The 27,024-nt window shown below is 34.4% G+C and overlaps 1 protein-coding gene across 1 annotated transcript in view; it reads right to left on the bottom strand.

Moving 5' to 3' along the window:
- Positions 1 to 27,024, bottom strand: part of LOC107083004 (BMP/retinoic acid-inducible neural-specific protein 3-like) — an 81,759-nt gene that overhangs the window by 29,829 nt on the left and 24,906 nt on the right. Inside the window, exons 2-4 of the mRNA XM_015371929.1 lie at positions 25,130 to 25,495; positions 7,923 to 8,113; positions 4,224 to 4,414 (exon numbers count right to left, since the gene is read on the bottom strand). Coding sequence (XP_015227415.1) covers positions 4,224 to 4,414; positions 7,923 to 8,113; positions 25,130 to 25,350 — 603 coding nt within the window. The 5' untranslated portion in view covers positions 25,351 to 25,495. The remainder of the gene's footprint in view (positions 1 to 4,223; positions 4,415 to 7,922; positions 8,114 to 25,129; positions 25,496 to 27,024) is intronic.

Raw genomic sequence — 27,024 nt, forward strand, 5'->3', positions numbered from 1 at the left:
ACGCAAAATTGGATCTTGATAAATCCGGCCCAGGGTTTTATTTACTTCACACAGCTAACATTTGTTAAAAAATTTAACTTTTCTCTAAAAGGGTTTTGAAAGTTCCAATGAATTATATTTGAGTACTATCTTCTTCAGACATATCCTACTTTTTTCTAATTGAAAAAAACTCATATAAAAAGAGTTTGATTTACAAATAGGTATCAAATATAAACAAACAAACTAACAGCAAACAAAAAAATACAACAACAAACCACAGCATGTCTTTAAAAACCCACATTGCTTAGAAGGAGCTATGTCAAAAAAACATGGTATTTTCAAGTTAATAAAGATGAGAGAAGAAGCAGCCCCTGCTTTGTTAAAGAGGAAAACCTTCATCAGTTTATCATCAAAACTGGTCTGCAACCAAAGCTTTGCTGGTTTAAATACTTAAAAGTAAGCTTTTCTCAATGAATAAAGATCCCAAGTTATGTTTGTTAAAATTTTCAAAGAAGAAAAAAAAAACCTCAAATGTACCGGACTCAACCTAAGTGTTTTTTTTTTTCTTCTTTTTGCATAGCATGGCAGAGAATATAATCAAAATCTTAATTATGATGAAATTGTATTTAATATCCTGATCAATACTCAGCATGTGCATATAATGAAATTTCACCACTTGTATTCATGCTTGGGTTGAAAAAAATTGTTACATCCTAATAGGTGCATCTGTGCTACAGCATGATATCACAGCACCTCTGCCAACTACAGCTAAAAAAAGCAACAGTACCTGCCACTATGCAGATTCAGTGTTAAACGAGCTGCATTGTCTCAACGTAGAGCAATAATGATTGCGCTTTGCTTTACATCACCACTTGCTGATTGGAGAAAGTGAACATGTGTATTAAGCAGGGGCAGCAAAGTTAAAGTAGGTGCTCTCTGGGGGGTCGGGTAATCACTGCTCTACTGTATGTAGAGTTATTCATGGGCATGATTTTGATAAAGGAGTAGCATTATACATACTTTAAATCTCAGAAAAAATTATTTTGAATTATATAAGGACTTTAATTGAAGTTGATCTAAATCCAAGACTACATAAGTAAAAATCAAACTTTTTTTTTTAATACTTTTTAAATACATGCATCTTGTCTTACGCAAACTAAATTTATAACTACAACATGACTGCACAAATTCCATAAAAGTCTTTTAGCTATCTTTTGTGGTTATGATTTAATCCTCTTTACTGTACAGTAGAAATACTGTAATTACGTACACATATGAGAGAGCCGACAAGCTTTGTCTGTCTTATGAGGACGACACAGTTAGACAAAACTTCATCTTGAGAAAAAAAAAATAGATTTTTGCCAACTACTTGCTTATTTTACCACTTTTAAAACACAGTTGAATTGCTCTATTTATTTTAAAACAGACTTATAGAGCTGGTTTGCAGTTGGGGGTATTTTAAAAGATTTGCAGAATTGGATTGGTGTTTTTTACTAATCCTGTTAGTGTATTACATATAAATAAGGTTTTAGAGGCCGAACAGCTTGCTCTAAATCCTTTCTAAACGTACTAAAAAAAAATCTAAGTAAATTGTTTGCAAATAATCATTTATGTCAAGTCTTTTTTTTTTTATAGGCAGTTCTGTCACCATCATTAATAGTTTGAATTTCAAAACCTGTTAAAACTTGTTCACATGTGGAAATTGTTTTAATTAGAGTCCTTTACGTTTGTATTTTCTCAAAATTATCAATCCATTTGATCATAGAAAAGACATCAATCGATAGTGAAAGGCGAGGTGCACAGAAATGTTTTTCTCATTCCAACAGGGCAATAAATCCAGAAGCAATCTATCATAACTCATGATAAGTTTAAAGCCCTGTTGTTCCCTTGGTCAAGACTGAAGCCTTGTTTATCACTATCTGTAGAGTGACTGGAAAATAACATTTGAATAAGGCAGAGATTTATCAAAGGATTTAGCTCACAAGAATTGCAGGGTGTGACAAAAATGCACCTCTTTCCTCTTGGACAACTCTAAAGTCATTACTCTTTGTGAAAACAAGTAGATCCAATCACAGACTGAATGCTCCACCAACAAACCCTATAGAAAACCCATATTTCCAAGGCATTATAATACTAAAATTTATACACCTCCAAAGTGAACTTCAATTTGCAATTTGAATAGAGGCAGCATGAAGGCAGACCTCATCGTCTTGCTATAATTTATTCCTCAGCTTTCTAGATCTTAAATTTATGCCGAGAGCTACAATCTGTTTTGCTATCTTGTGGGTCAATGCCTTTTGGAGAGAATGCACATGTGGAAAATCTCTCACCCTTTTGACTCACTTTACACTGATTATATAGGTGAATTTGTGCTTTTTCCACTTCCCACCTGTCAGTCACACCAGATGACTGCCTTTGGACCATAAAAACACATCCTCACATCTTATCTTCCCCTCTGTAGCTACAGACAGAGTTTTGATTCCTAAGAAATAAAAAAGACAAAAGCATTTGATGCTACTCCTGTGCAGTGCTAACCTTAACTGCAAAACCCCATCATTCTAGCAAGAACCACTGAGCTTTGATATAAAAATAAGATATGACTCATATTTTTAGGGAGCAACACAAACCACACAGCTAGCTCCCACTGTGTCCGGAGAAATCGGCAGAGAAAGGAGCCGCCCTCTCCTCTGTCACCCCATTAACCCATGCAACCTGAAGGTGAAACCTGGAACTGGTGACTTGTCACCAGCCGTGTTTCATACGAGTCATTTATCCTCCCCTCACCATATGTGCTCATCAGAGTTCTTCCTGCAGCCTCAACAGGCTAAAAGCAGATGATGCTGATATTTCATCAAACGCAGACAAAAAACAAACTATTCTCTAGTAAGATTTAATTAAATCTGTAATTTACCGAGGGTATTAACTATTAAAACAGTGCACTGTTGTCATTTTTAAACATATTATGGATCTTAAATTCAAATATATGAGCTTGTTTGATGAAGGTGTTTAAATATTTTTTTTGTTAAACTACTTTAAATACAATTGGTACAATAATTTACATACATTTCATTAGAATAAATTCAAATAAATATTTCTAGGTAAAATTACTGCTAAAAAGCTAAACGTCAACAAATAAATTTTAATCAATTTTCTAAGCATGGAATATATAAAATTAGCTTTATCTATAAGCTTGGCTTTGAGAGCATAACAACTAAACAAAAATATATAATTAAAAAATACATGCAAACTTTTTAGCCAACAACAGCAGCTGTGACTGATGACTTTGATTGTCAAATTGAATGACCTAAGCCTGCTAGGAACTTTGAATTTATCATAAGCACTTTCACTAAACTAGGGTTATCTAGATTGAAAACTAAAATGTTTGCTCCCTGGAAGTTTTGAACAAAAAAAAACAGATTCATTTTGTGAAATTTTTTTTCAATGATTTAGATATTGTCACAAAACAACAGCGAACATTATTATTTTTTTTTTTGTTTGTTTGTTTTGTACTGTTAGAGCAAATAATATTTTTTCTTTTATATTTGATACCCATTGCAATAGATACATATAAATACCCATCTATATAAATACCCATGTAAATACCCTTTACAATAACCCTGTATAATAGTCCTGTTACATAAGAGACTTCAGCTGTCATATATATATATATATATATATATACACGCAATTTCCCCACTGTGGGACAAATAAAGGATTATCTTATCTTATCTTATACTGTATGGAAGCACTGTTTATACTGTATATACCCCATGCACCTTTTCTTCCTTATTGCAGCTTCTTCTTTTTTGACTATTGAGCTGATGTAACGGGTACTGTACATTTCTCCACTGTGAGATCAATAAAGTCAATCAATAAATAATACGCCTTAATAAGTAATTCAATATTTGCTTTACATTTCTACAGGCACACTTTTTTGTGCTGCTTTTTTGGCCCCATATAGTATGTAATAAAATTTTTTACATTTATCATTTCTGCACATATATTGGGGAAAAAAAGCAATGACTCTCTTAGTTTAAAATAAGAAAAGAAGACTAGCTACAAGTTATCTTTCCAGGATATTTTATATCACAAGTTACCTTTGCAGGTTATTTTATAATGGCAGTAGTGAAGTGTTTTTAATGTATGAAATAGATGAAAATCCATTTGAATGGAAGGTGTGACATGTTTATATAGAGCATGTTATACAAATTAAATAACAAAGACATGTATTAAAAAGGCCTTACCTTTATGGCGGATGAGGCAATCTGGATGTGGTGCAGTTTGCGCAGAGTGCTTTCCCTGTCAATGAAGTAAGAAGCAGCGAGCTGGTGCAGAGCCTCCAGAGTCACAGTAGAGGAGTTACCGGAGAAATCGCTCACCTCTGCTTTTTTACTCAGCTTCCTTTTGTCCACAAATATTGTTAAGGCCTCTTCCCCTGTACCAAAAAGGAACATGTTTTCACATTGTCCTTTTTAAGTGAATCAGTGGTGCATTAAAGCCTTTTAACAAAAGCTGATCCGTAATCTAAACTGCGTATAAGTGACTAAAAAAGGTTACTGCTGTTTATTTAATTTAAGACTTTTCCTCTGGCTTTATTGCTCAAAACTTGTTGAAAAAATATTTTTCTAAATGTGATAAATATGTCTAATATAACCTTTAACTAGGTTTTCTATGAAAATGATTATAATCTTGCATTTTCTGTTTGGATATGTTGATATGATATTGTGAACAAACAACAGTTTCAAACACTAAATGACTCCCAGAAAGCCTCAGCTGTTATCAGAATCAAAGACAAAACTGATTCCCAAGAAGTGTTTTACATAGACGTAGATAGTCTGACATTATATTGAGCAACTTTCTCTGGCTGAACTGTATATTGCTCAAATGCTGTGTATAATTTAAAGTAAAAATTCTATTTGAAATTAAAAAAACTCATTTTAGTCTTGACTGTTACTGTACTGTACATGTATGTACTGAACTTAATTTGGAAAAATATATTATTGACAAGAGCTACATTCTTCCTGTTGTTGGTGTATCAAACATTATTTACTTCTAAAAATCTGATCTTTTTTCTGATGAAAGAATGTTTTGAAAAGCCCAGGTGTGGTGTCTTATAGAAAAAAAATAAAAAATAAAAAACATAAATGAAGGCTTTGCTGCCTAAAACACACAATTAAGATTGATTACAAAAAACAGCTTTACAACATTTGGCTGTTTAATAGTTCCCACATCAATAACTGTTGACTTACACACAGCACAACGATCAGAGAGACTCAATTACTGATGTGCATAACATTATCAAGACAACATTAATCATTTTCTCCAAGGATGTATAATTATTGGCATACTCTCAGGCTAAACTGTATAAGATAAAGATTGTTCATCAGACACAAGTCTCTTGACCCCATGTAAAAACATGGTCTTTAATCTATAAAGCCTATATCTAAGTCAAGTCTAAGCTGTTTATTGTTGTTACTTAGACCGAGGTTAAGTCTAAGTCTTTTGTCCCGAAGTGTCTAAAGTCAGCGCAACTCACAATCTTGCCTTCCAAGATTGTTTTTAATGTAACCTTGAAAAACTGCAAATTTGAAAAATGTCTCCCACAAGGAATTTAATGTTTAATTAAAAAGATTATCTACAGTTTAGAAAACAGAAATCCAAAACTGTTATATTCCAGAAATTTCCAAGGTAATATGGTACCAAGAAACTCCAGAACAGCCGACACTCGACACAAGACTATTGGTCACAGTTAGGATAGGCCATGCCACTTTACATCTGAACCCACTGATCATAGCAATCACTTCTTTATAAGTTTAAGGGCTGGGGTGCAGCAGATGGTCTATGCTTTTAGAGTCCCTCAGACACTGCACATCATCTTTCTCATTATAATGCAGTGTTAATGTTTCCAAGTCATTTTTCTGCCAACTGCCTTTCTTACTCAACTGCTGAAGGGCACACTCCTAATATCACATTCTATTAATTAATTTCATTAAGTCCATATGTTTCTGAACACAGAGGCAATTCATACAGAACCACAGAGACATTTCTCGGGCAAAGATCCAAAGCAAACTCCTCATTCTGCTCTGTCCAAAGCACTAACAAACTGGCTAAGAGCCAGAGCGTAGGGTAACATCAGCTCAGGATGCCAGGGATGGTTGCATTATTTGCAGCCACTCACAACAGCAACCTTTTCAAAGCTTTGAGTTAGGTCTGAAGTAATTGACAAGTGTTGCTTTGTAAAAGGAAATCACTTAGAGAAAAGCCTTGACCTCTCTGGCATCTTAAAAAGTTTTCCTTTCTTCTTTCTTTTTTCAGAAAAGTCAGGGAACCATTAGTGTATGACCATTCAAATGTCTGTGAAAAAACATAAGATTTTCTTAAATATGACATTTCACAAGTCTGTGCAACTACACATAACTGTGTGTGCTGTTCGGGTTTTGAATTCTATTGTGATCTGTTCAATGGACACTAAGAAAACTCCAGTAATGTGAAATAATTTTCTGCTTCCCATGCAGAAAACCGTGAAAGCAAATCAAAGAAAAAAAAATATGTTATTCTCTAAAATTGTCTAGATGGGTAAAGTCCTGGTTATTATGGAGAAAAATAATTGGTTTTGTTTAATTTCACACCTGGGTGTATGGCCCAGTTGGAAAATAATGTATGGGCTTAATCATTCCACTGTAAAGAACAAAATTACAGAAAAAAAACATTTTCTAATATTTTGTCTTCAACAATATGTTGTCAAAAATCTCACAAGATAAGCTTATCGTCGCCACAGTCACAGCTGATCATGTCTTCCAGCAGCCATTTAATTTTAACTTGCAAAGTTTATAAAATGGATTGACACAATAAATAAATAATGCTTGGTACATTTTTATTTTTTTTTTTTTCTGAAAACATCCCTTTTCTTTGACTGTCTATCAAATGGAGGGTTTTCCTTTTTTATTGACCTACACTCATAACGGTCACAATTATGAATGTCAAGTTGCTATATAGTCTTTTCTTTTTTGTAAAAAAAAAATCAGTGCTATTCCCAACAAAATAATGCCTACAGCAATTCTATAGGTTTTTAAGAGAAAACAAATTCACAAATGATTTCAAGGCTTCTCTGTGAAAGTAGTTACCTTTAAAGCAAGTCATATGGATTTAATTATTGAATCCATTTAAAATGCAAAAACTACAGCTGATTATTTGCAGTATCATAATGGACATTAGCCTGGCCATCCAGAAGAATTTAAATCATGAACAAAGTCTGAGTTAAAAGGCAAGACTAACAGAGTCAGTTGAAACAGTTTTGAAACCCATTAGATAACTACAGATATGATGGGGAAAAAAATTTCTTTTTTTAAAAGACAACCACTGATTGCACCCAGTTATTTAGATCTTAATGATCCAAACATTTTCTTCATATAATAAAGGGAACCTTTAAAACATTGGTCCTTTGCAGTTGCAATCCTGACTTTAACAGATATAGAAAAGCACTGCTGCATTATAAGCCCACCTCCAGCGCTGTGATTGGTCTGGTCTGTTACAGACTGGACAGTAATGAGCCTAATCAGACTGACTCATACAGAGTGTCAGTCAGTCTTGCTAGCCAAGATGGTGTAGAATACTAATTGAGCAAAAGACTGTTTAGAATAGATTATTTATTAGCCATTCTTTATTTAATGTTCACACTTTACATATCCATAACAAATTCAGCATGATGGAGGCTAATTTACTTCAATAAATGTCCACACCTGCCACTATTAATAATGCCCAAGATGCTAAGAGGTGACTTAATAAAGGTTTAAAATAATAACAAGTTAAATATAGGTTTAGTAAGTCTGATAGAAAGGTAATATTTAGATAAAGTAACACAAATGCATTGTTATATAACTCAGCCTTGATATACATAAATCAAATCCCTTTTGCAAAAAAAAAAGCAATAATAGTTTAATTACCTCCAAGTGTTGCAGTTAATAAGAAGTGGGTTCCATACTTCTTTATCAGATTATCAGTGATCATCTGGGTGGTGGGCCTACGGCCCAGAAGTCGGATGTTTCTGATGAACTCAGGGGTTAAAGGTAACTGAGACTCCAGGAAATCTCTTCTCTCCACTGCTAGGTTGTTCACCTTCCATCGTCCAAACTCCCTGTTGAGAACAGTCACACAAGGATAAAGATTAAAGGTAAAATAATATAAGATTATAAGAGTCGTTTAAATCATTATGTGTTTTAAATTAACAGCTTACAACAAGTAAAAAACATAGCATTGATTTGAAATACTCTCCAGGGAGTCCAGAAATGTATTACTACATCAGCTGTTTTTCTACAGCCCTCCCAGCCAATCAGGGCTTAGGGTCAAATGGGATATTCGAGAGAATATTTGGGCTTTCCAGAAGTTCTTTGTTTTTATCTTCTTCAAAAAGTGTTTTCACTATTTTAAATAATATTTATGCATTTTATTGAAAGGTCATATGAAATAATGAAAACTTCTATATTAATCAAGGTATAACTAAAGTTTTCAGTTTTTTCATCTTTCCAGAATGTTATCAATAAAATTGTTCCTTTTTGATTTTTGCATCAAAAGATACATAGAGACTCTGAAATATGGCTTTTTACACATTTGTCTTCCTTTAATCTTGCATAAAATCGGGATAAGGGTACTGTTTCTTTAATCCATTACTAGTAGTAGTATTGTGCTATACAGTAGATAGCAGTGAACTACAGTAAGCAAGGCATTTTCAAGCCTATTCAATGTAGATGTTTTTTGTTGTCAACAGCTGTTAGTAGAACATGCAATTTTCTCAGTTAAATCTGGCAGACCAAAATGTTTATGTTTCTGTTGTCCACAGCTTTGGGAGCAATGGCATTATAGAATAATAATTATTATTAACTGTGTTAATTTTGATTGGAAAAGTAATCTATCTAATTACTTTTTATTTGTTGGTCATGCCGTTATGTTGCTAGCAATTTAACTCATCACATTACTTCAACTCAATCAAACAAGCTACGGTTCATAAGTTCAGTTGGCTGTGGGGAGAGATTTTTACAGCAGGGATGAGCAGGGAGCTAAAATAGGCATATATGATGCCGATTGGCTGAGAAACTGTAATGTGGGCGGGTGTTCATCATGCTTGATCAAAGACTGAGAGGAGAGATGATAGCACACTGAATCATTCATAGGAAACAAATAACACTCACTGAAATCAAAGGCTAAATGTTACTGTGATTTCCTCATTACTTGCAGGAAAAAAATACTTAGTATATGTCAGATAAAAGCATCTCTAATATAAAAACAAAACCCTTCATATCATCTGAGAAACAGGACAGCTGGCTGCCCACTTGCACTGTACATAGTTTATTTACACAAAATACTGGGATAAAACAGTCCTGCTTTTGTTTTTTTGGAATATTGTTATTCCTGTTTAATTATATTGGTATATTTTATTTTTTGTTCAATCGCTCAATTGCTTGAAAAGCATTATTTTTCATCTTCATACTTGTTTCGAAGCCAGAAAAAGTCTGTCAATGTGCAAAAACAAAAAAAAAAATTCTAAAATATCTAATTTGCTTTATTAGTCCTTATTATAAATTTTAAAAATCACGTCTACATAAATAGTTTGCAACTTACTTGTTCTACTACACACAATGTGAGAGCAGATTAACAATGTTTTGAATTAATTATTTAACTTATTAATTTATAATAAAGATGTTATATTTTATAATTAAACTTGCTGCTTTTTATTTACATTTCTGATAATTGAAAAGACATCAAAATCCTTTGACATTTTAGATTATAAAAGGTAACTGCATTGTTACTTTGACTAGTAGCTAGTTACTTTGATTAAGCAGTAACAGAGTTACTAGCTGAGTTACTTTTTCGGAGAACAAACTAGAAAAGAAAAGTAGTTACTTTTTATAAAGGGACAATATGTAACAAATTCACATTAATTGTAAAAATCAAGTATTGTTTTAATAGATACTATGAAAGTCTAATAACATTCTCATGGTTTGAAATTAGTAGTTAATAAATACATGGACCCAAAAGGAGATGCCAAGTGCGTCGTCATTTTTGTTCGTAGAAGCTGAAAAGGGACGAACTTGTCAGCCTTTACTGTTTTAGCTGTATCAAAACACAGTGTTGTCCTTGCAGAGGAAATTAGAACAAACAAAAACAGATTATTCTACTTTACACTGTGTTGAAATGGAGGACAATCTGCACTCTTTGTTCACAAACAAAAAAAGAAAAAGAACTAAGAACCGGGAGAAAACAGGAATCCTGTTGGTGCAGCTTTTGCCAGGTGGAGACAATTTATGAGGGAGCTGGGCTTCAAAACAGATGCAGAGGTTGCATGTTTTCTGCTGGACAGTAATTCAATATAACTGTGAAGTATATTTGGCTGTTGTGTTAGAAACAGGGCAGTGTAGTCCAGGAGCTATTCTATCACCTGGCAGAGATGTTTTTTATTCTGAGTTAGATAAGCTGTGATGCTACAGTCATCAGCTGCTCTTATTCTTTACAAAAGTCATACCAGCCACTTTCCTATTAGAGTGACGTTCTCTACCCTGGTTATCCATTTCCTAAGCATTTGTTTTTATCAGCAGCAAGAGGTCCCCTTTGGTGAGGGGATTATCCAATAACGCTTATTTGAAATCTTTGTGGATCAGGCTCTTTATGTATTTCATTAACTGGTTTGGAATCATTATCAGCTGTCAGTCCTCTTGAGATCAGAGCTGCTTTTTGTTTGTAAATTTGATTAACCTGAAACAAAGTCTGGTTGTTATAATCTTTTTTGAGATCTTCGGATGCACACCTTTCAGCTGAAGCTGACCACTAAGCTCTTCTCTTCCACTTCATTGAACTAATGATTGTGTCTCTGATTTGCTCTCTGGTTTCCCCTTGCCTTCAAGTCATCGCTATAATTTTGAAACATGAGTTAATAAAAAAATACATGAATGCTCACTTTCTGCAAGACTGATAAGACACTCATCTTTACCTCCGGGAGCTCTCTTCTGCTTGGTTTCCAAGAAGGACGGTTCCCCCCAGCGACATATATTGATTACAGAAGACTCAAACAAATAATATTGAATGTCCACCTAGTCCTTCAACACCTCCTCAAGAACAGCTTATCTTTAAGGCAGAGAAATTAGAGTTCTACAGGTCATCAGTTTCTTTGCCCAAGTGCATTTTTTGAGAGTGAGCAGGTACATAGAGACCGTGGAAAGATAAAGGCACCACAGGAATGGATCATAGCCGATTAACAGAAAACTCTTACTAAAGTTCATTGGATTTGCACATTTATACCGTGATTTATCCACAGCTACAGTCAAACCGAAACCCTCCTCACTTCTCTGACTTTCACTCAGATTTCTGTCTCAAGGACCCCCGAAGCCGATTGCATTCAGTGAACTTAAAAGAAAATCCTTACAGGCTCTTGTTCATTCTGACCCCCATTTCCAGTTCATTCTTGAGGTTGAAGCCTCAGACTCGAGTGTTGGAGTAGTCCTGTCTCAAAGGTCATTGGCTGATAATAACTTACATGCCTGTGCTTGCCTCTAAAACCGTCCTTCTCATTAATAACCGGGGGATATATAACATGATACTGACATCATACACGTTATTAAAAACATCAGTATGCATATTATGTTGGACAATGTTTATGGAAAGCTGAAAATTACAAGCACAGAAATATTTTGTTTTTATAATTCCGACATCTGATGTTTGATATAAAATCACAGACTTCCATCTTATTATGAATGTATGTCTACTCATTACAAATTAGCTTTACCATGGATTTCTAAAAGTTTTGAAATTCTAGGATGAAATCACTGACAGGGAATAAAGATGTACTTTAAAAAAGCTGAGATTTTTCTAACCCAGGTCCAAAGTGTGGAATTAGTTTTGCTGTCAGCCTGTTAAGAAGCAGCTACATTTCGCAATAATCATGCTGATGAGAGATGAAAGGGAATATGTATCTCAATCTATTAGCCATATTAAAAAAAAAAATTAGTCATTAGAAAATGTGTGTTCGAAGGTTTATATCTGGATGCAATCTGAAAATCAAATCCTGTCTTAAGTGATTGATTGTTTTCAGTCATACTCCAATGTGTGGCCGGAAATAAACCTTTAGTAAAATTTATATCAAGTGCATTGTCCAATCAGTCAAATGTTGTACTTCCCTCGTCACCATAAAAGCTTGACTGCTGTAATCAGAAAGGGTTGGGCAACCTTGGCTGCAGATGATAAATGGCAGGAGTGTGGCCTTTTGAAAGGGTATATATCACATTAAACAAGGAGTAATGAGGAAAGCTCGAACACACAGATGTTTAAATGATACAAGGTGTAAATCACTTGGATTTCAAACTACAGGATAGAAAACCTAAAGAGCAGATACCACAAATGTGCTTCAATTCTGTTTAATTGATTATCACTTATTAGGAATGCAGGAGACGGATGCTCGCTGTATTAAATGAAAGCTATAAGCAGTGTTGGAAGTAAATATCATGATGTTAAATGGATATTTGGTGCTCGTTGACCTTTTTGCTGACAATACAGTATTCAGACAAAACCTCAGAGTAATTTCCTGCTCAGACATAACTAGTATAGCTATAAATCTCATGCTCATTTTATTCTATACAAATAAATGACCTCTTCATGTGGGACATATTATCTCCTGAGTTCTAATTTGTAGTTTCGAAACTGAAGTGTAAAGGTGCAGCATGCTTTGTGCAGGAAATAAAAGAGGAAGACAGGAATAGGAGGAGGGAAGTTCGTGGAATGCAGGTACAGAAAGAGTATTCGCAAATCCCTGCCGTCGTTCGTTTCTTCACTTATCGCTGACTGTGATAAGCTAGCCCTCTCTTATCTTAAAACCCCGATAGGCCAAATGGTTCATCCTGCAGCAAGAGGATGAAATGAAATGGATTTCACCACAGAGTTGATGTTAGGTTCTGCAATCCCCTTACAACCTCCTAAGTCATTATTATTATCAATTTCATTGCTCCTGTTTGCAGCGCGACATCAGTTTCACAAGTTTAATTCTCTAAGCGCAGAAGACTTTCTAAAATTTGAGGATTTTTATTTTCAAGAAAAGATAGTTTTCACTTTTATCAAAAAATGAACAGACAAATATAATGGAGTATAAACGCTGAATTCATTTCAATCTATTTGAGCTGGAGCTTTTCTTAAATAGTTTCATGCAGGTTTTAAAATGAGAATGCTCATATATGGAATGCCATCACCATGAAGAAAGTATAGTGTACAGAAAAGTCTGTGCACGGAAGAATTGCGGACCTGTTGTTCAAAGTGAGAATCCCATGGTAGTGAAAAATAACAGTGACCAACTAAGGTTCAATTATTATAATATTGTCCTCACTGATGAGAGAACAGCAGAGGACAGCCATAACCAATGATGGAAAAATAAGAAATTAGAAGTACAAGATACTCTACACAGCTTAAATCTAGCTTCACACAGATAATATTCCATGTCTGTTGGGGACAAAATGTGCAGCAATCAAACCTATATGCACATACGATCCATTCATACATCAAAACAGCTATTACCCTTAATTTTAAATGTACATAATGCACTTTACTCCTCCTTTCTTGCTCATGTGTTTTTTAAAAGTCACTGTGCTCTTCACCATTATCTGTAATTTCTGCTGGGAAATAAACCATCAGTTAATATTGCTTCTATTTTATGAAAGAGAAAAACTGATAATCTAGTCTGTGTATATCAGGGGTAAGTGGTTCCCTCCATATTTTTTTTTACATACTCCCTGGAGCTTCTGTTCAACAACCATTGAGACAGGACTATGCTCACTCACTCTGCATCAGTTGTTCAATTAAAACCCATAGGATTCATTCCTTTTTATGTAAGCATCAAGACTCATCATGAATCTCTCAGCTCTCCCAATCAATGTTTCAATGTCCCCTGATTCCCGATTCCTGTAAGAATTTTACCTTCACCACTGCTTGCTTTTTTAATAAAATTGCTAAACATTTCCTGCTGTCTCCTGAGAGATGTTTGCATGTAGAAGTGAAAAAAAAATGCTTCAACTATAATTTTTATATTTGAAATTTAGTACATTTCTGTTGAAAAAGATACAAGTTTAAATACAGTTAAAATTACGTTTTTCACAATTATCATTGAGTAGATGTGGCAAAGGCTTTAGTTAAAATCTTTTAAGTAGGGTGGATTAGCATTAAGGGGATCCTGGGACATATTTGAGAGGTTATTAGAAGACTATCAATACTCATGATAATGTTAATAGCCTATGATATCTTCAAAGTTTTAATCTTTACCTTTTTTCATCTTATTATAATATATATATATATATATATATATATATATATATATATATATATATATATATATATATATATATATATATATATATATATATAGTTCCACCTTTGCTGGGGGAACTGCTGTGCTAAGCTGCTGGATGGGAACAGAGGTATATAGGGAAAGATTCTAATTAAACAATATGTCTTGAATATTTTGTGTTTATTGATAATAAACACAAATGATAGTAAACACAAAGCTAACAGGATGGATCGCATGGTACGCTATGCTACAGATGTTTTTAGAGGTTTCCTTGCTCGAGCACAGCTGATTTACATCGATAGTCGATTAAGATTATGACCAACAGTCATTAAATGGAATCCTCATGTCTATTCCCTACTAGGTGTTTCCAAGAATGTAAAGAATCATTCAACTAAATGTTGCTGGTTCCTGATGAAGCAAATAATTTAATAAAACATTATTTGGTAAAATAATGTTTTATTCACCTCATGAATTTGCTTTATGAATTGGTCTGAACAAAATTCCAATCTTTCTAAATGAGTGAAAAGCTAATTTGATCACATCCCAAATTCTTCAACAATAACTTTGGTTTTCAAACACAAAATGTGAAAGGGTTTTTCATTCCTTTTTGTACATACCGTGGTAGTTGAGTTTAGTTTAGTTTCACTAGTTTTCAGTCAAGAGTTGTTGTTTTTTTATTGAAATATGTTTGACTTGGAGCTAATGATTTTTGTTAATACACTCTCATATTTTAAAAATTATGGTGAATTTATTTCATGTATGTGCAGAATGATCTGTTTGACTATGATCTGAGCTTGATTCACTCTTTCATTTATTGTCCCAACACACAGCCATTAGGGCGTGTTTAGAGACAATATATGATAGTCAGAATAACATCTCATTAAATAAGATATTTAACACCCCAACCTGGTAGCAAAATAAACATCTTAAAAGTATCACAATACTATTGACATAATATTATTACATATTCCATGAAATAAATAAATGATACTCTTAAGTGAAACTAGATAAATATTTTAAGCCATTTTCATTTTCCTTTAATTTATTTGAAGATTATTTACCTCCACATTTATTCATTCATTAAATTTTTTCCTAATAGATTTTTTTAGTTTCAATTTGTGGAGCTGCTTTACATATTTCAATGACTTTTATTTTTTAACCCTATTTTTCATTATCTCTTTCAGAAAATAAACTTTAGTTTCAGCTTAGATCCACAGAAAAAATAAAAGTCTTAAATAAGCAAAATATGAGCATTTGACTATTATCTCAATGAGTTATGTCTTTATATTCCAACCAGCGGTTTGACCCAGCAGTAGGTTCAATGCAGTGAGCCAAGAATCCGGTGCCTTCCCTGAGTGAGGAAGGGAATACTGCCCAGTTGACTCACCGCTACTGAGGCGAGCTGGTGCTAAGAAACAGGAAATGCCTTTTTAATGAACAGAGTAGATATTTCTGTTTAACCAACCCACATTCTTGCCTCAAGGAATCTTAAAATTTTATTTTGGTCCTAGATACCAATCCGTTTCGACCCATACTGAATCATGGAAAATAGTGGGACATGAAGGATACCACTGATGGGTCCGTCAAAGCTAGAGAGGGACACAAATGCACTTGGCAGCCTGCAAGACAAGCCGACAGACAAAACCCAACTGCCTCATTTGAATATAAAATATTAAATAAAAAGCTTTGAAAAACGGGATTAAAAAAAAAAAAAATCACTGAAATATGAAAATAGCTTTCAATAAATGATAAAATAATATCCAATTAGATAAAAAAATGTCTCATATTTTAGTTTTATTTCAAGGTGAAATTTGTTTATTATATATAATATCTATAAATAATTTATAAATAGAAGCATCTATTTATTTATTCATGTATTGTTTATTTTAAATTTTTTTATGAAACAGCTCTCATAGGTGTCCAGTCTTTCAAGATCTATAAATAACACAAATTTGCCCTGGGCACACTTGTTTATTCTTTGTCAAAAGTGCACAAAATAGAAAGTTAATCATCTACACAGTTCATAGATCCCAAAGCTTACAGTCTGAACTCTAAAAGTTACATTTTGCATTTATAAAAGTGTTCTTTTTCAACAGAAATACATTTGGAAATGAATAAAGATACTATATGTAATTTAGATAGAGGTAATAAAAGCAGTCAAACTGTCAAAACAGAAAATATATATTGTTTATATTGAATTTTTTACTGGGACACAGGATTATAGATTTCAAGATCTGTGTTTTTTTTCTGGGAGAACCCCAAAAGGTTTAACTGGTAATATACAGTAAGTGCTTCTTTAAATGTATCATATCATATTTTCTATTTTTGTATCAATCTAACAGCTACTCATGCAATTAACTTGAGCCAGAAATATAGTATATATTTAAATTGATATACCAATGAAATAAAAATAAAGACTGTCCCAATACAATCTGCTTTCAAAAAAAGGACAAACCATCCCTCCTGCCTTCACCCTGGTCAATATGGCAGCTTTCCCTTGGCAACCTTTGCTGTGAACAGGTGGCCGAGGCGGAAGGCCCACATTGTGTTTGTATTCAAGACCATGGGGATGCTTTCCAGTGAATCCACAAGGCACACAAACCTAAATATGCTTGTACATATTCAAAGGCACAAACCTTCCTTCATTTACCTTAACGCACTCGTTGAACTTCTTTCAAATTCAATCAGTAGGAAATGCAGGAAATTGAGTAGCTTGCATAACGTGGTGTGAATTTATTACTCTATCACTGCTGTGGTAGCTCGAAGAACTGATTCTGGTACAGTAATTCATCTTCTCCTGTCATTGGACATTTATTAGGATTTAGCAGAGATTTGAACTGTGCATGAGGAGAACCAGAACAGAAAATAAAATTGTCACTTCTAATTCACCACTGTTCTTAACTGTGCAAAAGAAATTGACTTTCAAATCAAAATGCTGCATCAAAAAATATCAATTGCTAAAAGCACAACTTGAGCTATCCTGCAACATTGGTTTTGCATTGCTCTAAATGTTAAAGGATTGTGATCACTTTTACCGACACTGCAATAGTTTGTTAATGGACAAAATAAGAACCCCTGAAAAATTAGACCATCTGTTTCAAAATTTTGCAGATGGAGCTAGAACAGTCTCAATATTCTCATAAGCTATCTACACATGCACAGGACAAGATCCATACACAGAATAAGATCCACACATGCACAAACTCATGTGAGTTTGTGAATATTGACACTATAGCTCCATATATGAAACATGCTGTATTTAATGCATAGAGAACTATGTTCTTAAGAGCCCCATTTCACAAAGAACAGCCATACTACCCTGAGTAGAAATCAGATACTCTGAGTAGTTCTACCAAACTATTCCTTACTTAGAGTTTTAGTTTGAAACAGGTGATATCTATTAGGTAAATAAACCCGGTATCTAATCAACTCTGAGTTAAGCTTGAGCATACAAGAGGCCCTCATCAATTGAAAATAGATAATGTGATTCACCATGGCAACAGCAGGACAGATGCATCCAAGTGCAAATTTCAAAGCCATTTAATTAGACACGTTAATGATGGCATATGTGGACTGTCAGCACATATTTAGAACAAAAATGACTACGGTTGATGATAAAGAGCAAGTCAGCTTGGCAGAGAATGCAGAGTAAGTCAAAAAGAAGTTTTATCTGACAAAAAAATCTAAATTGTTTACCTTACAAACACAACAACCAAGACAAAAGTGTATTTTCTATGGGGCACCAAATTTTAAAATTTTGGAAAGGAAATGTTCCTATCACTTTTATGTTACTAAGCTCAATTTTTGCACACGTGATGCTCTTTCACATTTAGTGAAAAACGCAAAATTTAAATAAATCTTTATCTAAATCTATTTATGCTGAATCTATTTTTACATCCTATTTTAATATATCATTATTAAATGCATATCTACATATTACATTTCTATTTAAGTCTATGTCTTATATTGAAATAAATCTATATCTTGTTTATCAAATATAAATCTTGGAAGGCCAATTAGAAAGAACATGCACAGGAAGAACATGCAAACCCCATTCAGAATAATTCCAGAAGTTGTTCTCCCTCTGGTTTAACTCCAACCGTTAATTATGCCAACATCAAAGAAAATTTAGCAGTGCACTGACAGCATCTTCACAACCCAGCTAGGGCTTTCACGATAACTGGATCTGCTGGACGCTAAATTTTACCAGAAATTATTGCAATAAACACTAATATTTTCAATAGGCTTGAATCCAAAGTGCTCCCACACTGCAGCTGTTGCAATTCCTTCTCAGTTTTTCCAAATCTTGCTCTGACTTGCACACTTCTCAGGTATGAGACTCCAAAGCTAAATTTGCAGCGCTAAAAAAATTATAAGGATAGGGGACCTGTAGACTAGAGGGAAACATTTTGTAATAGAGACTTTTTATTAGAAAGAAAGGAAGACCCCACAGAAACTAGCAAGCTTTGAAACACATATAATTTACCTTATTTGAATGTATTATGCAATTCATTTAATTGTATGATTTATTGATTTATTGTTTATTATGTTTATCATCACAGGTCATAAACACAGTTAAAAAGAGCACCTTCATTAATTCATAACAAAAATATGAGGTTGAAAAATTTCTGTGAAATTGTGTAACGCGTCAAAAGGTTTGTGCAAATGTGTCAGTGTGGTAAGCTGAAGACCAAATTGCATAAAGAAGAAGTACCCTTTTCTAGTTCTTTAGAGCTACCACTTCAGATACATCCCTGTTCTAACACAACAGAATCAAATGAATGGCAAGAGGTAATTCGATAATTTAATATCTGCTGTGATGGAGAAGTGGACTTGGAGGCCCCTCAGGTATAAAAATCAGGTTGAATTTGATCCTTGCCCAGTATTAACCTCAAGCCATTCATCCCCCGTGCCTCTGGAATGCAAGACATATAGTATGATGGGGCATTGGAACAAAAGAGACTAAGAAAGTGGATACTGCATAGAACAGTGCATTCTAGTAGCCAGTGAAAATTGATTATAACATCACTATAAAGTTGATAAAAAAGAAATACTGAATTGTTAAGATATGCACATTTGGAGGACTTTGCATATAATAATAAAAGCCAGTATCTCAAAAGGGATATTTCGAATTTGTCATTGCAATAATAGCTTATAAATAGTAAATGATAAACAACATTAAACAAAATGCTAATTTGCAATACAAAGGAACACATATTTTTTTTCTAAATTATTATGTAATTTGCAGAAAATAAAAACAACATATTGAACTGGTGGTATTTGCGTGTCTAAAGATGAGTGGTAGCTTTAAAAAAGGCATTTCATAAATGAAAATTCACCTAGAAGACGGTGCTGTGGATTTTAAGATGGTGTAATCTCAAAGTGTGGGAGGATTTCATTCAAAATGCCAAGTTCTCGGTAGGTCTAAGGGGAAACGTAATGAACCACCAAAGTAAGCACTAGGTTTTATTTGCAGAGGGAAAAAAAATGTCTTGACTAAATTCAGTCTATTTCATTATCATGAGTCGGTTGGAGCAGCGTCTTGTACTGAAATGCTTCCTGACATCCATACTGATATATCTACGAGCGAAAACCCCCAAAAATAGTACAGTAACAGAGTGAAAATGTCATGTTCAAGTGTATGGTAATCTTCAACAGATGTATATATCTATCATTGCCTAAAGCAATAAACTGTAGCTGTGATTTTTTTTTAACAGAATTGAAAGAGATTATCCAAGTTTATAAAATATGAATGGAAATTGGTCTTAAGGTTAAGGTCAAATATGTATTAGAAAAACCCTTGGGAAAGAATGTTACCCAAAGTGACAACTGCTACTGCTAAACCCTCAGAGGGGACTTAAGGAAAAGAGATGAAGCAACAAACATAAGCAAAATGTAACACTGGGGTCTTAAGGAGCACCGCAGGGAGAGTCTGCTTTAAAACTCTCACATCAACTCTGTTCAGAGCATCTGCAAATCCCCCTGTGGTTTAGAAAACCTGCTGCTGTACACTGTTCTTCAAGACTCTCTTATATCAAACAGAAAGTTGCCTTCCATTTGATCTCATCAACCTCAGAGGGAGGGTGTACCATATGTGCTCTAGTTTGTTAAATAAATGGTCTCTGGTGAATTATTGGAATCCTGCTGTTTTAGCACATTATTTATTGATGTGCAGGTAATGCAGCTAAAAAAGGCACAACAACGTGTTAACCCTGGGGAGGTACAACAAAGTTCATGTTCTGGAAGCCAAAATTAAATATGTCTTTGAAAAAGTCATTACTACTGATGAATGCCTGAAGAAGTTTGCTTGCTTCAAAGTACGTCTTCTTAATAAAACTTCCTGACTGACTGGTAAGAGAGTCCTTTTGTTATTAGTAACAAAAAAAGCTTTGTTACTATAATAACTAACTTCAATCTGAAGACCAGAGATTTTATATTTCTTGTAGAAATTTAATTCTAAATCTCTCTCTCCCCTTATATATATATATATATATATATATATATATATATATATATATAGATAGATAGATAGATAGATAGATAGATAGATAGATAGATAGATTTTTAGAGGGTTTTGAGTTACTTAACCTTTAGCTGACACAAGGACATTATCTTAGAGATGCGTCATCCCTGGGTTATGATGGTGAATTGGAAAATTAAGGTTCAGAGTTGCTGAGACATGTACTAGTTGGGAAAAATCAAGATGCATCATGAACAGCTGTTAGTTTTCTATTTCTTTTTTAGTTTTTGTTTACAGGGTTTCTATGAAAACAAACTCAAATCCCTGAGTGGTAATTACCAGAAAGTGCTTTGTTGTCAGAGAACAGGAGTGCTGCTTCAATTTTTAAGCACAGTTTAAATGGAAATGTGTGTAATTACAATCCATCTGTACTATACAAGTATGTAAATATTGCAATTATTCCCTCAGTTTTCTCCTTTCCATCCACAAAATTATTTGCTACCACAACATCATGACTGAAAAAATGTATGCTTAGGCAACATGTCAAGCAAGCTATTTCTCTATTTTTATTTCAGTGTTTTTTTTTTTTTTTTTTTTTTTTAACAAAGCTAGGACTTAAAAGTAACCTCTTTTATAAATACTCACTCTATGTAGGTTTATCAGTCAAATCTGGTCATTCACTCAGTGGGCCAACACATTTTAAATTCAAGGTTGTAATGTAGTACTATAATAAAATAAAATTTTTAGTGATGAACTAGTCAATTTTAAGATGCACAGCAATGCATACATGGATATCCCCCCTAGGCAAAATTCCATATAACATATAAGAACTTATAAGGTCACTGTGTATATAGAATTTGTGACTTTTAGGCAAAACAAATTTTGAACTACAATGTTATTGTATTAACTCGCTAACATTATGGTGGCAATACTGTGTGTGTGAAAAAAATAGTTGGTGGCATGATGGAGAAGCCTTGAATAAGCAAGTTGCAAGCACTCTGAAATCAGACATCTTGGTATAATAAAACTACTTGGAAAGCTCAGACTAATCAAAAATGAATATCTGGTGATAAGCAAACTGTTAAACTTATAAATAATCTGTGTACTGGGAAAAAAAACATTTTATATTTACATTAGTCATCTGTCTTAAACTTCAATAAATACAACAAGCATGATTGGTCAGCTAAGAATTACAAAAATGCGCTGTCAGCATTCTCAGAAAGAGAAATTAATCACTACAGGTAGTGATTTTATTGGCTCTGGTGGTAGAGAACACCAGGTGTTACATATCTCAAAAGACCTTGCTGCAACATAAGCTTCCATAGCAAATTCCCCTCTTCAAAAAGGAGCCATGCTCGCACTCCTGAGAAGAATTAAAGCCCAGCTAAAACAGTTGTTGAGTAAATCTAGCCATGAAATATGGCAACTCAGTTATCAGACACAGACATTTAAGGAGGCTGTTACATAGCAATTCAGAAAATAAGATGTTTCATATTATTGATGGATTTATGATACTTTGAAACAATTCAATTACTGTACTTTAGATGTTCAGTTTATACACATGTTGCACATTTTATTAACAGGTTAATAAATTATTATATACTACAATATAGCACTTGGTATAACTCCCAATAAACTCTTTTACTAAAGTCAAACACATTGGTTACATATGACAGGCTTAGAACAGTACTCCCCTATGAGAAAGTAATTTTTAGTGAGCTGTTTTTTTAAATCAAACAATCTTACAGATTTTTGTTGAAGCAAAGTCCAGCTTGCAAAATCACCGCAGTTCACCCACACTGGCACTAGAATAAAGCTATTATTTGCCAAAACCAAAACAATTCCACAGCTGTCTAGTTTGGTTTAAAAGATTGAATGGGACTAAATCCAAGTAAATTCAATTTGGGGAGATTTACAGACTATTTACTTTTTAGGTTATATTTTCCTTTTAATATCAACACTATTAATCAGTGCCACATTGTGGTAATCTAGTGGGCTTCAAACACAACCTCGCAGCTGACAGAAACCTCTCAGGGGATTCTGTGATAATGCAGAGTAATAAGTACTAAGAGCTCACTAATCACTTGGCCACATGATAAGACTATTAATCTTGCCGCCCATGCAGCTCAGCTCCAATGGACCACTGCCATTTGCCGGAGAAGGAAATATTAAAAAGCTTTAACATGGCAACTGATCACATAAGCTATAAAACATCCTTACAGCGATCCATAGATGTCAAGAACCCTGTCCATCCATTTCCAGGAGCCCAGAAAAACATCCTCCTTAGTGATGATGGATATGATTCATGATACAATCTCCACTAATACGCATGTGTTCCAACACCTCAGACTGTGCCGTTTTCCTGACAAATCTTTTTTTCTTTTAAAGCACTAATCAACATAACTCATTTGGCCACATGATCAGGTGAATCCCTCAGGCTCTGGAAGCCAGCAGAATGTGATATACAGTCATCTGATATCTTCATCCATGCATGTAACATGTCATTATTCTGCCCGTGTCAACCAGATTGTGTGAACCTTTGCTGTGAGGAATCTTTAATAATGGAGCATGCCACCAACCCAACAGTAAGAGGGTTTTCATAAAGCACTTGGACCAAAAACTAATAACAGCTATTTAGCTGCCCTTTCTTTTCTCTGTTAAACTTTGATAAAACCAAGGAACGTCCCTTAAAGTACACGTACGGGTCATCATTTTATTTCACAATGCCTCATACATATTATGACGTCAATACAAAACAGCATGTACTTACCTCTAATTCAATAATTGTCCCTAGGCTTATATTTGGTCAATTTGCAGCTAATTTAGTGAGACTGAAAAAAAGAATAAAAATAGCTAAATTTTGGTTTCATTTCTACCACTTAATTAAATACCTACCCATTTGCAGAATACATTTAACAAGGTTGTAATTATTGTTTTTTTTGGAAGTGTTCAATGCAGGGGGACACTTTCACTCTACTTCCAGGTCTTTTACAGTCTCTCATAAATTTTCAGCTGGGATTCTAATGTGTTTCTAATTTACTGTCAACCCAGACCAGCTTCCCTGTCCAGGTTTAAGAAAACATGATGTCCCTACCACTGTAGTACACTATTTGGATAACCAGATAAAAATGACATGAGTTTTCTGCCAAACATATTTTTCATATCAACGCATAAAAGTAAAATTTTAACCCCAGTTAACCATAGCAGTTTCAGCCATATCTTTGCTTGATTGCATTTATAATTTGATCAAATAGGACTTGTTGTTTCTTTCCACAGCTGTTTTTTTTTTTTAGTGGATCACAAAACTAATCTTATGTTAATACCCGTATTTTCACGACTATAAGGCGCACTTAAACGTCTTTTTTTTTCCTCAAAATGTGCGGTGCGCCCTATGGTGCGGTGCGCCCTATGTGTGTTGTNGCGCCTTATGTGTGTGTTAAATACAGAAATGGCACACATAACTGAGACTGCGCCTTTTAGTACGGTGCGCCTTATGGTCGTGAAAATACGGTAGATTGGTCCATTTTAACTAGAGCCAACCCAGACTTATCATGACCCTCTTGGATAAGCCATCACTTTGAGCCATGTCTTGAAACCTTTGGAGTAGTGGCATTATCTTTAATTTTGATAATGTAAAAAAAAAAGCTTTTAAAGGGATGTCCAGTGCTTAGAATATTGTTCCAAATTTCAACCTTACTATAAATTTATTCACAAATGCCCTCCTAACTTACCTGCTGTGCTCCTCTTTGTCCACAAATATTCTCAAAAAAAAATTTGAAGCCTACAAAAAGTGGCTACATCTAAATTATTTAGTAACGCACAACTTGAAAAAATGTACATTATTTAAGTGACCATGGAGAACTATTGCTGGTATTAGATTTTAATAAAGGGCACTACAGCTCAGCCTTCTTGGGAAGGTGCAAGATAACCCCTATTCTACATTATAACATTATGTTTCTACACCTTTAGAAATGTATTCATCTAGAGTCCCATAGCTCACATTTTGTCTGCAGTGCCAGTAAATTTTCACTAGGAATGACTGCATTTATTCCAAAGCATAAATGTTTTAAAAGGATGTCTCCCATCTATCATTTTCTCCTTTTTATTAATCAAATAAAAAGCTAGAGGGTTTCAAATGTAAAAAAAGTAGCTCTGGGTTCATCTTTTGGTGCAAAGCCTGTGATTAAGAAAAAAATGTCAAGCTGTATAAATTACAATATTTACTGCAGTTTAAAAACTCTGAAAGGCAGCGAACATTTTTAAATTCGACTTTATAAACATTGAGGGAAACTGAAAGGAGGCCTGTAAAATATCTAATAAAGGTGTTATTTAAAGATACACTTAAAGTGCCTCTTCATCACTTTGGCATAACTCACCTGTAAATTTTGTATCTAGTGGAGAAGCCCTGGCGGTTCTTTTCCACAAAGTCGATGTACTCTGGGGAGTGGTGGAAGGGCCCCTTATCTGAAAGCAGCCAGTCGAGAGGTCCCCCGGGTTTGTCATTAGGGAGGCTGGCTGGAGCAGCTGTTGCTGTCGCACAGGATCGTAAACACACCCAGCAATGAAGGCTGAGGCTGATGATGCCCCATAGAGCCATCAGCGATGGAGGGCGTAAGGGAGGGAAGGAAGGATGGAGGCCGGTGGTGATGGGGGACGTTCAGCAGACAAATACACCCGTCATTAGCTTGGTCCTCCACTGGGATATCCGAGGGACCTGCATCACCTCAATGCCCCCCAAACGTCTAAAAAAGATATAAACACATAGTTACGGAGAGAAGCAACACAGCAGCCCCAAAAAACACCATAAAACTGATAAAACAGAAGAACTATATTTTTAAAAAGCATATTATTGCATACAGATATTTAGCAATACACTGACTTTAAAGGAAGTGCTACAGGAGCCCCTCAATGCCCAAACTGCACAGGTCATAAAGCCGATGGAGTGCATTTACAGAATTTAATTTTGGTTATGAATAGGGGTGTGGGAAATAATCGTTTTGGCGATATATCGTGATATTCGGCTGCCCAATATCATATCGATCTTTCACTTCTTAGTATCGTTTTTCCAAAAAAAAAAATGGTTACATAAAACATTGATGGGAAAATGGGCTACCTCTGCACCACCACTCTGGCAGAAAGCGCTGTGGAGCCCTTTAACTGTGCGTGCAGCACCAAATCTGTATTTGAGGCAGTCACAGTGGAAGAAAACCCCAAACAACATGGATAATAATACCTAATCAATATTTTCTGATGAAAATATACAGCACTTGCTGTTTTATCTCATCATTTGATTTTGATAGCTGGGGAAAATATGGCAATATATAGTGATACTGCAATATCGTGATAATATCATATCGTGACCCAAGTATCGCAACATGTATCGAATCGCAACACTCATGACAATACTCACCTCTAGTTATGAACAGGATATATTCTCTTGTACTATTATATACATGACATGCCCTGCTCTCCTTTAAACCTTGATTACAGGTTTCCTTTCTATTAACTCATTTGCAGACTGCCATGCCATTTTCTCTTTATTTTTATAGTGTTTCACCTATATTTACTAACAAGTGTACACACAAGACCTAGACCCATTTAATGACAATATTTGATAAGCTGCATAACCCAACCCTGGATCATGGAAAGATCTGGAATGAGAGGAGTTGGGTTTTTTTTGTTTTTGTTTTTTCCGGAACTAAAACTGAGTGACCTTCCTGTACCTGACACTCCCACACGTCTCTGTTGTTTTTGACACTTTGCTTTTTGGAAAGTCACCGGGTGAAAATTAAAGGAGCACACCTAACCCTTTTGTTCATGATTTTTTAAGTGCAGTTCCACAAAAACAAAAAACAAATAGAGCAACAGATCCTGAAACAACAAAACTCATACAAAGCAATTTAGCCCATATATGAACAAATGCAGTGTTTTTTGAAAGGGGAATTGAAGGTTGCCAGGGAGCACTTGAGGCAAGCAGAACCTTGTAGTGAAAGAAAAAACTATATCATACATTTGTTTTTATTATTTTGTATCATTATTATAAAATAACATAATTGTAATATATCACACTAAGATGGAAAAAGTAGGGTATTTGTAATTAAACGTTGAAGTCCTTTCCCTGTCTTTGAAAATATCCCTCTTTACTCACCAGGGCACTGATATTCCTTATTTCTAAAGTTGCACAGCCTTTCTGGCTGTGCAACATGTAAAGCTACTTCAAACAAGAAACCATAGCCATAGCCATGTCATTCGATAATGACATGGCTATGGC

The sequence above is a fragment of the Cyprinodon variegatus genome, unplaced genomic scaffold (genome assembly GCF_000732505.1).
Source record: "Cyprinodon variegatus isolate N-32 unplaced genomic scaffold, C_variegatus-1.0 Scaffold67, whole genome shotgun sequence".
Lineage (NCBI taxonomy): Eukaryota > Metazoa > Chordata > Actinopteri > Cyprinodontiformes > Cyprinodontidae > Cyprinodon > Cyprinodon variegatus.